General features: G+C 31.7%; 1 protein-coding gene across 1 annotated transcript; it reads left to right on the forward strand.

Moving 5' to 3' along the window:
- Window positions 1-942: 942 nt before the first annotated feature.
- LOC133179198 (uncharacterized) lies at window positions 943-12697 on the forward strand. Its single transcript, XM_061313991.1, has 4 exons — window positions 943-1009; window positions 11689-11897; window positions 12054-12291; window positions 12537-12697. Exons 1-4 carry the CDS (start codon window positions 991-993, stop codon window positions 12695-12697), a joined length of 627 nt encoding a protein of 208 aa, XP_061169975.1. The 5' UTR covers window positions 943-990.
- The last annotated feature ends 4895 nt before the right edge of the window (window positions 12698-17592 follow it).

Below are 17592 nucleotides of genomic sequence, written 5' to 3' on the forward strand. Positions count from 1 at the left end.
GTAAACAATCTCTTTGACAGTTTTTATTAATACACTTCCCTCTTATTCTACAGGCACTTCCATCTTATTCTACAGAACACTTTCTTTCTGAATCTTTTTAAGGTACTATTCTATCTTTTACGGCACATCTAAGAATTTGAAGTTTCCAGGGCTTTTTCAGTGCTTGCTCTCAGTATGAAATGTTTAACTGGATTTTTAAGTTTGATTTTCAATTCCAATGCAATCTTCCTTTTTCGTACAGAATAGCTCTTTTTTTTTATGGTACCATTCTCTGGTTTTACAAACTTCTTAATAGTACTAGTATTAACTCTTTCAGCAAAGCCTTTTAATATAATTTTCCAACAACAGCTTTGTAAAATCAATCCTTAAACAGTCAACTTGGGAAATGATCTGGACATTTTTTTTATTCAGCTAAAACTACATGTACTTGCAGAAAAAAAGCTAATTTTCATTTGAATCAAACCTTTCCAACTTTTGATTTAAATGAACACCAAAGGTGTGAATGAGGTAACCTTGACGAATTGGCCGGTCTTTCAATGCGACTTATAATATATACAACTCTTCTTGCCTTTTGCTTCCGATAACAACTAACATTGCACTATTGTAGCCATACGAATGTTAGTGCATTTAATTGAATTTTGGATATTAATAAAATTGCCATATTGAGAAATCAACATCAGCAAGTGGTTAATAAGGTCATGCAAATAAACTTTTAACATCAGACGACCTAGAAGTTCGTTAAGTTCAATTTGTTATTGTAGCTCAACTTCATAGTTCAATGATTCCACAATTTTTTCTTTAAACATGACATGTTTGCAGTGCAATTTAAAGGGGGTAGAGTTATAAATAGGCAACCGCAGTGAATCCAAGATGGTGGAATTTACTGGAATTCGAAAAAGAAAAATTTCTTATTAGAAGAAGACATAATTTAATGTTTGTGATTTTGTTCTGTGACAGCTGAAAGGAGAAAATGGTACAGAAGTCCATCTAATGGAGTTAACAAAGCGAGGTAAGTGGATAACTAGTCATTTCACCTGGTTCTACCTGTGTGTGTCATAGACAAAAATAGTGAATACATATAGGACGAATACTTTAAAGAACACTGACATTTTAATCCTCTATTTACAACAAAAAATTCAAATTATTACATACAAGGTATATCAACTTTAGTTTTCTATTTTTATTTCTGCAAATATTGTCTTACTATTTCCCAGTATTATTATGCTGACTCTTGTTGAAAGGATGTACTTGTATATATCTTTTTTAACTCCCAAGAATTTGAATTTTATACTATTTAGTCCAAGGCTATTTCAAAATTCGTATTGTATGACAGTAAAATTTAATGGTAGATCATCAATAATACCTGTCTTGTACTCTATTGTTAATTTACACACTTCGTTAGTTTAATAGGTAATATGAATAACCATTCACGATTATTTACACAAGACTTGATGTATGTCTCGTATCAAAATACTAATATTTCAGTGTTCAATGAAAAAGAACGATTTTGAAATCGTCTTTGTAGGATAAAGTAATACAAGGCCAGCTAGATATACGCATTTTTCTAGATCTTCACCATCGCAAAAACACTGAATAAAACTGCATAAGTATCAAGAATTGATTTCCTAAAAATAACAATTGTTCTTCAATATTCCCGTACCTTTAAGAAAAGCAATTTTATTTATTGTAACAAACTGAAAGTACATGTAGTCCCTTTAATTTTCTGATAGTCGTAATCTGATGGATGGTAGGCTTAGCGCTCAGATTTTGTATTTATCTAGAAATCTTCAGCTTTACATTTAGAAGCCCTAGGAAATTAACACGGTCATCAAGAGTATATTTTAAGCATTCATTATCTCCCTAACAAGAAATAACAAGCTTTTCCTAACTTAAGATTTGCAATAGTATTATAATAGATGGAGTCCCTCATTTTGTACAATTAGTTAACAACATTTCGAGATTTGGGTAAAGTCTACTTTTCAAGTTTTAAGTTAAATTACTACAATATAAACATTTGATGTATTTCTTTTCTCATCTTCTTGCAGTTGGAAATTAATATTGTCAAGTTGAATATGAACATCCTAAAAAGATCTGTTTAAACAACGCATATTAGATAATTTTTTAGGCATACACCTGTAAGAAAACATTTCAAACGAATTTACATTTTTACTTTTAAGAGACATGGCATATTAAACAGTTAATATTGAATTATTCAAATTAATACAATAAGAGGGGTTGAGATTTATTGCTCGCTAATTGAATTTTTAATAATGACAACCCTAATAATATAAAGTTGATCATAAAAAGACTCTAAAGGTTTTAACCCTACAATATGAAAACTGACAGTTTCATAAATATATGCAATTCTTATTCACATATTTACATTTTCTTTGTCCAACTGCTTATTTATAATTTTGATACATGCATTTTCATGAGTAAATTAATTACAATCCATATACTCACAATAATTTTTACTCCGTTTATATGACAAGGAAAAACAAGATGTGTTTGTGAAACACTGATGCCCCCGTATGGCAACTTAAAGCGAAAGTTAAACTTAAAGTTTCTCAAATGCAAATCAAATATTTTGTACTCCAAGCTAGATCTTGTCTCAAGCAATATACCTGTGAAATATGAAAGCCCTAGCAGCAACCATTGAAAAGACATGGAAAAAGTTAAAGTTTTTCAAAAGTAAGTCAAACATCAAGGTCAAATGTTCAAAATTAATGGTGCCCAAGGAAATGCCTTGCACAAGAAATACACGTGTGAAATATGAAAGCCCTAGCACCAACCGTACGAAGGTCAAAGGGTCAAAGTTGTTGGTATCCAAAGGAAGGTCCTGTCACAAGGATTAGACATGTGAAATATAAAAGCGCTAGCACCAACTGTTCAAATTTTATGGTCAAGGTTAAAGTTGAGTAAAATTTTGCAAAACTTGGTCAAACTCCAAGGACAAGGCCAAAAGGTCAAATATGATGGTACCCAAAGAAAGGTTTTGTCACAAGGAATACACATGTGAAATATGAAAGGCATAGCTCGAACCAATCAAGTTATGGCCATGGTTAAAGTTTTTGCAGACAGACAGACGGATGGACAGGGCAAAAATAAATATGTAAATGTAAATAAAAAGCAAATGAAAATAACTTCTCTGAATAATAATGTAGGGAAAGAAATGAAATGACAGATAATAAAGAAATAGGTGCATCTAACATATTCTTGTATGCCGCTTTTCGTGCACAAAAAACTTCTTGAACTTTAATTTCGAGCGTCTGAAAATATGTTGAAAAAATGAAACATTTCATTAAGCATAGCTGTAAGCATTACGTATATCAGGCACCCTCCCCCATTCCCCAGTCATTAGCGAACTATGTTTCATTCTGCCTTGAACCGTAGACACAACTTCTGCAGAACAGCATTGTGTCCTTTAATTTATGTAGACACTAATAAGTGTTTTTGAAAAAAAAAATTACATCAGTCAGTTGAATCGGGGATTTAAATCTTTGTTTACTGTGAAAGTGTTCTTGAGTTCATGGGGAGATAATCAGAGGATATGATCAATTAAAACAGGCAAAGGAAAAAAAGTAACTACTTTTCTGGCATGTGTCAGCACGTTATTCTCAAATGTTTAGTTTATATACGTTGTATTAAAAAAAATCATATTTGTGTTAGACTGGCTGGGTATTCTAGTTAGATACTGCAGATCTTAATTACTGATATTTGTCATTTAATAAGAATGTTGATACATTATGTATACATTGAAATTTTATCTCTCGAATTGTTCTCTGACCCTGTAATTTACTACTAAATCTAAAACTAATGGTCGACAACCATACAAACTAAGGATACAGAAATACATGAACGGGGACCAAACCAATAAGTGACTAGCTTACAAGTAACGGTTGTTCTTGATAAGACAATTAGACGGTTTTGAGTTTAGTGCTTTCTTTAGTTCTCTTTTATCTGACATTTATAATTGATAAAGCATATACTGGAAACCGGGACGGAATAATGCCCTCCCTATTCGAACTCCCGAGTAAATTTAACCAGTTGATATTCTAATATTTCTCCATGTATAATGAATAACTATTCACGTTTAATCATGTAAATATGGATTTAAGGTATCTTTTAAATCATTTTAATGAACTATTCATGCCATAAAATTGAATGAACCCTGAGTTTGTGAGAAATTGAAAGAAAATTTTAAAATAGTTTTACGTATTTTTATTTTTCCGACCTAATGATTCTATATCTTAATCAATAATTGTTATCTTTTGAGCTTTACACTAAGTTATATTTTGGTTTCAATGTGCTATAGTATGGTTGAATTGGAAATGTTTTTCCTTCTTGTTACACAAAATAGGCAGATTTCATAATTTGTTTGCCAATTATGTCTAGTCCTCTAAGGTGTAAGCTGGCATATGACACGTTCTGCATCGGGATAAAAGTACATCAACAATGTTACTGTCTCTAGACATACCTTTATTTTTGCACAATAAACCTTTCAACTGTATGCCTAAATGCAGCACTTCATTTTCTTTTAATTGTTTAAAAAAAATAAATGATGTATACACTGTCTTATTACAATATGGTTATTAATCCCAAACCCGGATATTAAGGATAGGTCAACAACTAGGAGTAAACACATTATACACAGTGTGATACAGTAGTACTCAGGGTTTTACCGGAGGGATCTATACGACATGCAGGGGACCTCAGAGGAGACTCAGTGTCTCACATCAATACCCTGATTCCAGGATATTCTGTGAGGGCATGCTTTGGTGTAAGTCACGAGCCTTTGTGTTTTATTAATAAGCTCAGTATTCTAATGTGTGCGGTTCATGAATGTAAATGCTATCCGCCAATGATATAAGATTCCCTTCCTACTTCATTATGCTTTTATAATTCTGTATCAATAATTATTCCGTGGTATCTTATTAAGATTTTTGTTCGTTTGTGAGGATATCTATCTTGTCCGTTATGTATGGTTTTGATTTAATAAATCTTCCTCTTGTTATCAAACTTCCGATTTCCTTCTTCCACACTTAAAGTTCATTCAGTAATTACATAATGTCAGCTTCCTACTCACAATATCAATGTTCCCTACAGATTTAGGTACAGCAGAGTATTCACACAAATAGGATTGTTTTTGCATTATGAATCTACCAAATTCTGTATTTTTGAAAGCTCCAGGCATATCTTTTTGTCAGCATTCACGCAGACTCTAACACTCATTAATGAACGGAAATATGTATGAGACTGATGTAGCTCCACGGTCATTTTTCAAAAACAATCATAAATTCATACTCAATAAAAATATCAGAACTGTGGCACCGTGGTCCCTACCGTTACATAGAGCTGACTTGCTCCAATAAAATAAGAGCTGACTTGCTCTAATAAAAATGACTTCAACATTCATTATAACATTTTTTATGCTATATGCGTAAAAGCTAAGTCGTGACTCCGTAACACTTTGCACTTTCAAAATTGACAAATTAAAAGCACTGAAAAAAATATTTTTGGAAAGTGTCAAATTTGCCCTAGAGAAAAATTTATTAACGTCAAATATCGTTCACATTAAAAGGTAAAGGAGAAAAATTTGCAATATCTCAGAATAAATAGACAAAATGAGTTTTGGAATCAATTTTATGGCTTTAAATGGTAAAATTTAACATGTTTTATCAATTTTTATCTTAAAACTGATGCTGGTTGGATTTTGATCAATGTCTTCTTACTCTTTGCAAAAAACGACATTTATATAACACCAAAATTAGCATTAAAGATATGTTAATATGATATTTTTTTTTTCAAATTTTGTGACTCATCTCTGTTTTTTAGGGGGAGGGGTGTAATTGCTTTGTAGATTTTCTATCTTTAATTCATTCAAAGCCATTTTGATTTTGCAATGAAACCTAACAAGTTGAAAAAAGACCGCTCCAATGAAAATGTTTGCTCTTTATAAGTGATCTTTGTTTACCCAGATGAAAAATGGGGGAAAAAGTACATTTCAGAGGTATATGTATAGGGTAAAAACTCTAATGAGGGTAAAAAAAGAATATTGTCGATAATTATTATGCTTTGTGTCTACACTAAACAGACAAAACTTCTTCGGAAGTTCTCAATTCAATCTTTTTCTTTAACAAGGTTTAAATTATGTTGTAGCAACATCCAAACAAACCAAGTCCTCGTATTGATCACAAGGCAGACAGTTCTGTGCAATGCACAATGGCTGTTTATAGAATAAGACTTTAATTAGGCAAATTCAAATGCATCATGTAGAGACATTAAATCTAAATAATTGCTCCTTTTAGCTGTAGACTTCAAAATCACCAGAACAACCCTATCATTTCAGTGAAATAAGACCGAAAAGGGGAAAAACGTCTTGAAGAAGATGCAGAAACATAAATCTCACATTATATATGCAAATTGGTTCTCTTCGGATTTATTGCGAGACTTGTGTAAATGATTGCTTTTGGTTGACGTATTGCAAGATTTTTTCTGACACACTGTTTACAAAATAACTAGCCTTAAGTTTATTAAAAATTGTACAAATTGAATGAGTATTGTATTAACCCAATTTTCCGTTCGATATATTGCAGATCGTAACAAACAGTGTCATCTTATAAATAAGAATAATCCAAATGTCTGGCTTTCATTAAAGATCGCAGTTACTGAAGGAAGGGGTGTTCAAAGCACCTGCAGATTGTTTTTTTTAAATCACCATCATTGAAAGGGGATGAAAGTTAAATCTTATCATTCATATTGCCTTTTTATAAGTGAAAGAAAGAAACTAAATTACTAGAATAGTAAATTTAATATAAATATAAAAAATATAATTCATGGTGAATGTATTAAAAACTAAAATTTAGAATGTGACGAATTGAATAAAATTTAACACAATATTAACGACACAACACATTGTCAATATACTTTGTGCGTACATTATCTCTGCTTACAAATCTATTGTAGTTTTTATTCTATCTAGTATGATTATTGAGTATCATCATTAATATTATTCATACGATATTTCTAATTCTTTCCGAAATGTGAAATGTCTTGCAAACTTTAAGCGTCTTAAAAAATTTAATTCTACAGCACAAATTCATTTACATAATTTTTTTCTTCAATGGTTATACAATTAATTGTTCTATTAAAATACTCGTACTTGACGCTATATTTCGTATTCTTTAAATTTGATATTTTAAAAAGAGAAAGTTAAAAAGACACTTCAGCAAGACACACATTATTTTCACCTTTACAAATATAAGGGTTGTTTTCGTTTCTCATTACTTGCAATACGCATAATTCATTCAAAAAATGATTTTTTTTAATATACATAAATATATATAAGTAATTGAATCATTTATTTAAAAACAGTTATGCCTAAAAATGACAAAACATAGCACCTGCCAATATATATCGACTAAAGCCATTAATGCTTTATTAATCCGCTCAATACTAGAGGTCAAGTAATCCCTGGTGGAATTTATGAGGATTTAATAACTTCATAATTTGGATACTGCTGACCAGTGAAATAAATATGTACATATTATGACAGGACTGTGAGAAACATTGTCAAGCGCTGACCCCGGGGCTCACACATGTCCCATTCTCTAATTAATGACTGAATTCATGTTTTTGCGGTTGTCAGAAGCATACAGTTAAGACGCATGTACACTCTTTTGAACAAGAATATTATATGATTGTAATGTCAAAGTGAGTTGACCTTCAACATCACGCTTCTTGTATTTTTTACTTATATCTGTGAGCTCCTTGTTGTACCTAAATGGGGTCTGTGGTGTGTTTACTTAAAAAAAAATAAGTATTTAACCTATAATTGCAATTCATTTTAAAGTTTACAGGCTTCTGTGTACGTATTATACATTTTAAATCTATTGTGACGTTGGATCCAACTTACTTGCAAATGATTGTTTTGGTTGAGAAGGTTTCTTTAAACTATTTGTTCATTCACTGGAACCAGATCGATTGAGGCATTGTTAAAGAATTTGAAGACCACCAGTATGTTTTCTCAACAAGTTAAGGATTTATAAAAGTGAAATTAACAAGAATAAAACTACATAACAGTCAAGTCATGTAGCAGATGCATTAGTACAACTGTCCCAACAGGGATATGAATATTGCCTGCATCTGTAGGATCGCAGCCTGTGAAGTTTGAACCATGTCAGACTATGTTAGATTTCGTCAATTTGACCGACAACAAGGCCTAGGATTTCACATTTTGGTCACACATTACTTATCTATGTAGGTTGTTTAGGTGCTAGATAGGCAATCAAGATGATCTGTAATGTGAAAATATTGTGTTCTATGTGCTCTGGGATATATATTCTATGTTAAATATTTTGACTTATTTTGGAATGGAATTTGAACGGTATGCTAAAGGTAAGTGTATAAACAATGAGAATTTTTAACATTTCATCACAGAGAGTAACAAGATAATCGATTGTCTCCCCTGCTTTTATTATAATTTAGGAGAAAATGGGGTGGGGGGCTTTAACTCTTTGTTTTAAGTTTTTTTTTATGGAACACATACTGGAAAAATTGTGTGATGGGTTTAACAATGTAACAATGATATAGAAGGATTGAGGCGAAGAAAGGTCTTATATAGATTAAGATAAATATTAAGAACAATATTGAGAGTACAGTTTAAACCATGTCAAAATACAATTAATTTTTTTATGACCACTGTGTTTTTTCATGAGTACCGTGGTTTCTACCATTTGCTGTTTGATTCAAATTCCTTCCCCGAAGGTAAAACCCATCTAAATGTCAGGAAACGGATTGTATATCATAAAATCAAATCCTACAAAAGAAACCTGCCAAAATGGTGTTCAGTATCATAATTCTGTGCATTCTTAAAAGCTTTACTAATTTTGCTAACTAATGTCAATAAAAAAGGAACAATTGAAATTCCCATATAGGTACTGATTATTGATTCCCCATTCTCAATGCTATATTTGTTTTTCACTTAAAATACCGTCTAGATCATTGATTACTGGGATTAAGTGTCTTACATAATAAGACGCAAGCTGCATGTATATGCACCGTGTTTGTTTATATAACAATATATATAATAATATTAATATTAAAAGATATCATCATAAAGGAAGTTTGGTGCATCTTGGAATCTTTGAATCGGCTTTACGTCAAGCCATTCTTCAAAATGTCTGAACTTAAAATGAAGAAATTTCTTCGTTTCTAAGAGGTAATAGACGAATTGCTTTTGTAAAGAATAGTAAAAAGAAGAATGAAGAATTAAAATTTAATACTCACTGTTTTATTCATCAAAGTAATATTGCATATACCTACAATGCTTCTACAATATTTTAACAATACAAAGTACATACAACATTATAAATTTAAATGTTTTTATACCAAAATGATTGACTTGAAATCCACTGTTAATTTGTTTTTCTATAGATACATGAGGACCAAAGGCATCAATAAACACTTTTTTTTCTAAATTGACGCCCGTCGTTTAAATCAACTGTGTTTAATGATCAAATTATTATCTATCACATTAAAGAAGCATAATGGTAAAAGATTAATTGTACTCTACTGAAGCTTTAGAATTTCAGTCTTTGTTCTCAAGTAGAGTTCATACATAAGAAATGAATAAAGAGATATCGTGTAATGTGGAAGTGGATAGCATAGCATACAATGATCAGTTTCTCCCATATACATACATATACAGTCGGAATAAATACTTTAAATAGAAATATCTTCTTTTTTCAAATAAATAGTTTGGTCAAATAAGGTTATAGTTAATTTAATTCAAAAATGTACATGCAGATGTTATGCTGAAGGTTTCAGTTAATCTTGTTGTTTTCTTCCATAATTTTTTCTTAAACAGTAGGTCAGATTTTAAGCTTGGATTAAGAGCGTTACCTCTTTACATTGTGTACAGTGTAATTACCATTGATTCATAAAGTGTTGGTCAAGGTCAGAAATAGTTATATAAAAAAGACCCTCCAACGAATATAAGTATTAACATTTTATCAAAATTCCTTATTACTTTGAATACTTAGAAAGCAATTGTATACATTTAAAAAAATGAGGGAGGGGTCCTTACATTTGTATTAAACTACAGTACATCTATCAAACATCTGCTCTCATTTAAGAGAAACTTTTGTAAATTGAGTTTCGAAAAGAATGCACCATTTAAGAATTAGTGAAGATTTAATGGCATCGTTTGAAAACTAACCTGAATCTACACTACCTCAGGATGCTTCCATATTTATATGACCAATCATGGCTTTGCTGTTCTTGAGAAAAAGATTTTTAAAGACTTTCCCTATCTATTCCTAAGTAAGATTTTTATCCCCTGTTGTGGCCTCTTGTCTGAATATGCAACTCTATGCAACATTTTACAAAAGATATTGTTTACAAATCAGTTTAAGAGAAAAAGACAATTGTATACAACTACAAGTGTGAATATTTAATCATTTATTAGAATTTATTAATTTTTCAACAAAAAATAATTTTAAAAATATCGGACCAATATGTCAGTTGTTTTAAGAGACAACGGCGTTATTAAAATGCAAGCCCAATATTTATTTTTATTTGTCTATAACATATTCATTGCACCAACAGATATATTCTTATTTTTTCCCTTATTCATTGGTAATGCATGACCATCTTCGCAAGAAATACTTTTCAATTTGATTTTTATTTCATGCCTCGAAACTTGATTTTCTATTTTCGTGACATAAAAAATTACCAAAAATTACCAAAAATGCATTATTAAACCAGTTAACATGTTTATTTCAAATTTCTCAAAATCAGTAGACTTTTCTCACATGAAAATGGTTCAGCCTCCAATAGGAATCTCTATTTCATGCCTCAAAACTCATGTTAAATTTTTGGTGAAAGAGGATAGAAAATGCAGACCGAAACATGTTCAAAATCTATGACAGGACGGACTGAAGAAAAAAAGGGAATATTAATTAACAAAGTTTCACAATATACTAGTGAGGCTATTCCAAGTAGTTTTAAAACAAGATTGAAGACCGTTAAAGTCTTCACTCTCAGCCATTAAGAATCCTCTATAGACTCGATGAAAGATAATAGTATTCCTACTATCCAGAAGTAAGATATTACTCTGGTGTAGAGTAATTATCATAAGAATTATCTTGGCAATTCTGTTTGACTGTCATAAATGAGGGACTTGAAAGTAATAAAATGTTAACAGACTCAACTTAATAGTGACAAAATGTTAATTATGTTGATTTTTGATGGTAATTAATACACTTACTTGGTACTGTTATAACTATGTATGCCTGTCACAATAGATGACAACATCCCACACTTTCTACTATCTTCGCATATAAATTATCTTCTACTAGCCTGTATGTACCGATTTGGGTTCACTATATAATTATATTAACATCAACCAAATCATACATACAGCATTCTGAAAGACAAAAATGGTCTTCATTAAAATATAGACCCACGTTATCAACTGGTTTAAACAGGTGTGCAATTTCACTAAAGAAGGAAAAGTGAGCTATTGGTTCAAATGAACTGAAGTATTGGTCTTATTCGGAGAATTAAATTTACTTGAAATCAATCAAAATTAATCTTGCTTTCCATCAATTTTTATTTTATAATAAATATATTAAAAGAATATTTTTTTTTCAGGCTATTCTATATCTTTGGCCATTTCCTTTTCAGTACTTTACCTGACAGTAGTGCTAATTACATGTGACGTAATCGGAAAACGCAGGGGTCAGAATCCTCCAAACCCTGATGCCCCACGGTTGCTGGCCTTTTCCGTGGACCCACCGGTCAACCACACTCCTAAACTAGTCGTCGTCCCCGTGGATACTAAAACTGACTTACGGCTAGGATGTAGGAAGAAAAATATAAATGAACCCATTCAGGTATTTATGACGTAGTGATAATTGTGAATCATAAGCTTTAAGTTTTACATAGAGTTTTTTTATACCAAAAATGCCTATTAGAAACTGGTATATTATCCCAACCATGAGATATCAAATGTCTTTTTACTAACACGATTTGAATTTGACACAATTAAGGTATTCTGGGAAAAAATTGGCCCAAGGGGAGTAGAACAGATCACCAGCATGATCACCCCTTATCCCGAGGATAGTGAAAAATATGAAGTTTCCACGGGCTCCTCAATTAGTGATGACGTCACTGACCTGTTTTACCTCACAGTTAATAACATTGATTATCATGATATGGGGAAGTATGTTTGTCAGACTTACTACAAGTACAGAAGAATAGGTGGGGAAGTCGTGGTTTATGTTAGAGGTAAATAATGTTTATATTAATGTACATAAGATAACAGTAGAATATGAATGAATATTATTTGTATGTATCCTTGAACATCATCTGATTCAAAATCCCAGTTTTCATTATAATGAACATTTCAAACAGTATTGGTTTTAAGAATAGGAATTCACATGTGTTGCCTTAAACAAATTTGTATATACTGAGGTAAATGTTTCTGGAATCTTAATAAACTGCTTTTTCCATCCTACCTTTCCTCTTCTAAGGTCCCCCAAAAGTAGGTCTTTTTGAGTCCATGATCTCTGGAATGCTGAATTGGGACCTTAAATTAGTGTGCCCTTTCCACTCCAAGGACGACATTGATGTCAGCAATACTCTTTGGTATAAAGGAGACCAACCACTCCATAATGGCACAAACGACAGGTAAAAAAACTGTCGACTACATATATAAAAGATGTAGATGCATAATTGATGTACGGAAATTACACATTAACCGAAAATATTTTGTATTTATGATTGATGTTCTTGCCTTAAAAAAGGTTCTTGAAGTTGGGGCTAAAAAATTATTGGGGAAAAACATCCAGCTAGTAAATAGGGTATCATATAAATGTGTCTTTTATAAAAATTATATGACCATTATTTTCCACTGAATTGTCAACTCATTTTTCCGTTTACCCGATCACGACAAGGAGCACACGGCGGGTGTGACCGGTCGAAAGGGATGTTTACTCCTCTATGGCACCTGATCCCACCTATGTTTTCAGAGGTCGTGTTGGCACTGTTCAAAATTTAAATTGTTTAAATAGACTTTAGAGCATGATGCCTGTTTGTTATCTTCACATTTCATTGTTTAAATGTTAGTATATGTAGTATATGAAATATATATATATATATATATATATATATATATATATATATATATATATATATGACTTATGGCTTTAGGAGACCAAGGAGGATATATTTTCTGGCTTAGGGAGACCACTGGATTAAGGCGACCTTTTTCGGTCTCCCTATTATTTTGACCTCATCAGTATTGCAAATGTCTTTTTATAGATAAATAAACAGTCTGTCATTAAATATTATTAATCTTTAACTCTGTTATTTAACATTCAAAAGTTGTCTAATTTCTATCATCTTCCCTAAAAAAGAAAAGAATTTATAACCTACGTATAATTTCAAAGGATAATTTTTCTGCATTTTGGAGACCATGAAAAACATGCAATTAAACAAAAAATCTAGCATATATATTTTTTCCGCTTTTGATTTGTTCAAATGAGTGTTTCTTTAACTTAGTTTTCCATGTTTTATGTTAAAAACCTAAAAAGGAAAAATATTGTAATTTATGAACCATGTTTTGAATTCTTAGCAAGTGCTTTCCGTCATTTGTTCCGAATGCCATCGGAATGCCCCTTCAGTTTTCAGAAAATGACCCCTGAACACCATGGATGTTGAGAAATTTGGGTAAGTAACTAAAATGATACAGTAATAAGTTGTAATTAAGAATACACAAGACAAACATTCGTTTGTTTTTTGTTTTTGTTTTTTTGCCTAGTAATTTAGCTTCCAAGAGAAAAAGTATGATTTTAAATAATCGTTAGACTATAGTTCGGTATATAAAATCCTGAAGGAAATTCGAAATAAAGTTAAATGATAGGCCCCTATATTTTTTAATTCTTTTATGCAAGTCCACAAACAAATTAAATATTTTAAAGATTAGGCCGAACGTTGAAAAAATAGTCTCCCAAGTTGACGCAGCTGTTTCTAGCTTAAAAATTTAAATTAAACTTAATTTCTGTAAACATCATGCAGGACATGATCATCATGATATAGTATAAATGAAACAGACCCTGTAAGAAAAAAATAGCTGTAATTTAATAATTGTTTATTAATATAATGTGGTCCTCTGCTAATAGAATATATATGCTGGCTATAAAAAAAATCTGAATCAGGGTGAAGCAGATTTGATACAATACATGGCTGAAGGAACGGGGGGGGGGGGGGGGCAGGCCCCCTGTAATTTTGCTGAAATTTAGGTATACTATAGAAAACATTGCTCCTTTATGCTCGGGCCCCCTCAATAATAACCTCTGATGATCTATTTTTCTTTTGCTTTTGGGCCCCCTCAATAATAACCTCTGATAATGTATTTTTCTTTTACTCATTAAAATTTTTTTGGTTTGTAGCCTCCCCCAACCTGAAACTGAAAAATGTTGTTTGGTTGTGCTCAACCCCCCCCCCCCCCTCCAACTAAATTAAGTACGGGCCTATTCTCCATCCCTGAGGTTTTCTTTCACCAAAGAAAGATTAATTGGTAACAGTTCAGATATATATAGCAATATTTACGGAAGGGAATATTCTCGTTTAATTATGAAGATGTGACAGTAACTCAGTCAAAGCCACAGTGAGTGTAACATTTATTTAATATTATTGTTAATGTTTACAAATAGTGAAATACTGATACTGTGAAATTTTATGGATATATAGAAAATATAAAAGTACAACCATTTATTGTAAATCACATACATGAAAAGCTTCTTTTTTTTCAAGCAATTGGAAATTCTTCATTTTTTCATGAAATTATTTTATTTCGTATGTATGATAATTTATTTCGTATTTTAATTCAGTCAACAAATCATTGCCGCAGCCTAGTTCCCTTCATTATTTTCAGCACTTCAGTGACAGAGATAAAATGATCATTTGAGGTTTATACCCCCCCCCCCTCCCCACCAAATGAAACTGAAAAATGTTGGTTTTGGTCCCCTTCAACTGAAATTGATTCCTTCTTACCATGCTTACAGGCTTAACTATGAAGATGTGACAGGGAGTGTAATAACAATAATTGTTCAGACGAACACATATTAAGCTGATATACGTATCAAATTTTAATGGATAGATAGAAATTAATAAACAATTACAACCATTTATTATAAACTACATAAAGATAATTTTTCAAGCAATTTGAAATTCTTCATTTTTTATGATAATATTTTATTTCGTATATATGTTTATAGGTTTATTCGTATCAACAAATCTGTGTACGAGTTAATAACGCAGCCTGGTTCCCTGCATTTTCAGTGACAGAGAACCAGAATAAGATTTGTAGGAAAACAAGCCTTGTTACAAGGTTTGAGGTTTGTTTATTTTATATTTTAATTTACACTTTTTAAAAAATTATTATTATTATGCAAAAATCTGTGTGCAGATGAATATTTACATTTTAATGTTACAAGTCGTTTTGTGGTTCATATTTGCGGTGACTGTCCCACGTGTGTTTACCTGTTTCCATTCACCTACTGACCTGGAGTCTTCAAAATATACCTTCTGTAATCATGACTGTTGTAATCTTGTTTTTATGTTAGTTTACCGTATGTAACTTGACTGTTGTATAGATTTATAGCGATCACTGCAAGCTTTTAATATTTAGGTGAAGAGAAATTTCAGACTATCAATCACAGGCACTTGTTTCATATACGGTGCACCCCTACTTATTCTTACCACAAGGTATCTAACTCAATTTCAGGCACCCCCGCTTCAAGCTCGTATTTTGTTCATGTATCATTATCAATCATTAACCTACTTTAAAATGACATCGTTCGCTTCAAGAGACTTTTTTCTTGTCAAATAAATCGTTTCAGATGTCTCTGGTCGAGTCTCTTTATTGTAAAACACTCATTTATTCCACGAAAATTACCTCGATACATTTTAAGACTTTAGATGGGATACAACTTCCAGTTGGGGATAGAATAAAACCAGAGACTTCCGAGTATTCCATTCCGAGGTCTCTGGTTTTATCCTTCATTTATAACCCCAACCGCAAATTTGTATCGAAAATTACCTTGATACATTTTAAGACTTTAGATGGGATACAAATTTCATTTTTTTCACAGGTCACGAGGTTTCAACTTAAAAAATAAAAATTCTCACCGTTAAGATATGTTGGAAATTTTAGCTTGATGTGTTGATTATTTGCCAAATTATTATGTAATAAAGGGGACTTTATATGATCACCCGGCGCTGTCGCTTTAGTTCAGTCTTCACAACAATTCTTTTTCAGCACATGCCCTTTGGGCATGTAGACCTATCATTTTTACCCAGCCCATTCAAATTTGTACATGTCCTACTCAAAATTCTTACATTTACCAGTATTGTGCAACAAAAAAAAACCATTAGGTATAAAGGTTTTATATTAATTTTTTCAGCATCTTAAACCAACCATGGCCTGTGATTGCCATTTTCTGAAGCGTTTTTGTTCATAAATAACTTTTGAGTTGCATGCTGGTCATTTGTTGGCCGGTTTAGCTGAACTGAATTTCAGAAATGGGATCATGACTGTAGTGCCACAGTATGTGGCATTGATGAACATCTCGTAATTTAGCAAGCAACTTCGAGAAAACAAATAGGTTAAACTAAACACTTCAATGATTAGATTGACAATCATTTGACAGGTCGTATCGAGAATGTAGACCGGCAATCCATCGACATTACATATAGCAACGTTTAAGCGAATAATGGGGGAAGGACAGAATAAATGGCAAGTAAAGATCGTACAATGAAAGAAGATTCACATATGCCCTCTTCGGACATGTAATTTGGCAATTTTTACATGCCCTGCTGCAAATTTAACAGGTCCCTGGCATTGGACTCCCGGGTTATTTGGAAGACTGTTTGTTTAGTTTCATGAGGTCCGACAACATTGATTCTCAATGTCTGCTCCCTCTACCCCATACACTTATCTTGATAAAATTATATATAAATTATATTATTAATTATATAAATTGATATAAATTATATAAACCGGTCTTGTTTATATAATTTTACAATGTCATAAACAGCTGCTTAAGTGCATATAATATTGTAAATGGATTTATATATAGGATTAGGGAAAGATCCTCACTTGATTATGGCAGCATATTTAGCTCGTAGGAGTTTATTATCTACCACACATGATCAATGTCACTTTTGGACGTGAATGACTTTTGACACCCTAACTTCAGTTCAAATCAACATTAACTTTATGTGACATCTCTCTGAATCTTTTTTGGCATGTAACTTGGGTAAAAACAATTAAGTACTCTTGATGCATTTGATTTCTCTTAGCCCGTTTAAACATTTCCAAGGTCTATACCAGTTTTTGCAGGGGCGAAACTATGTAGAAGTTGGAAAAGAAACCCATCCCCTTTTTGACGTATTTGGTTTTCGAGGGGTGAAAATTTTCAATATTACACTCAACTACATGCAATATTTATTATATTATACTGAATGTTTTATACAAATAATAGTGAACCTTGAGTGCATAAATCTGCGCAGTCACTATTTTTT

Source organism: Saccostrea echinata, unplaced genomic scaffold (assembly GCF_033153115.1).
Source record: "Saccostrea echinata isolate AGI-Se365-2 ecotype Australia unplaced genomic scaffold, CSIRO_AGI_Sech_v1 ptg000004l, whole genome shotgun sequence".
NCBI classification, from domain to species: domain Eukaryota; kingdom Metazoa; phylum Mollusca; class Bivalvia; order Ostreida; family Ostreidae; genus Saccostrea; species Saccostrea echinata.

Bases quoted from the DNA above. Each gene is read 5' to 3' on its own strand.
- LOC133179198 (XM_061313991.1), top strand. The intron at 11,898-12,053 runs GTATTTATGACG...GACACAATTAAG, and splicing joins ATATAAATGAACCCATTCAG to GTATTCTGGGAAAAAATTGG. The intron at 12,292-12,536 runs GTAAATAATGTT...TCCTCTTCTAAG, and splicing joins AGTCGTGGTTTATGTTAGAG to GTCCCCCAAAAGTAGGTCTT.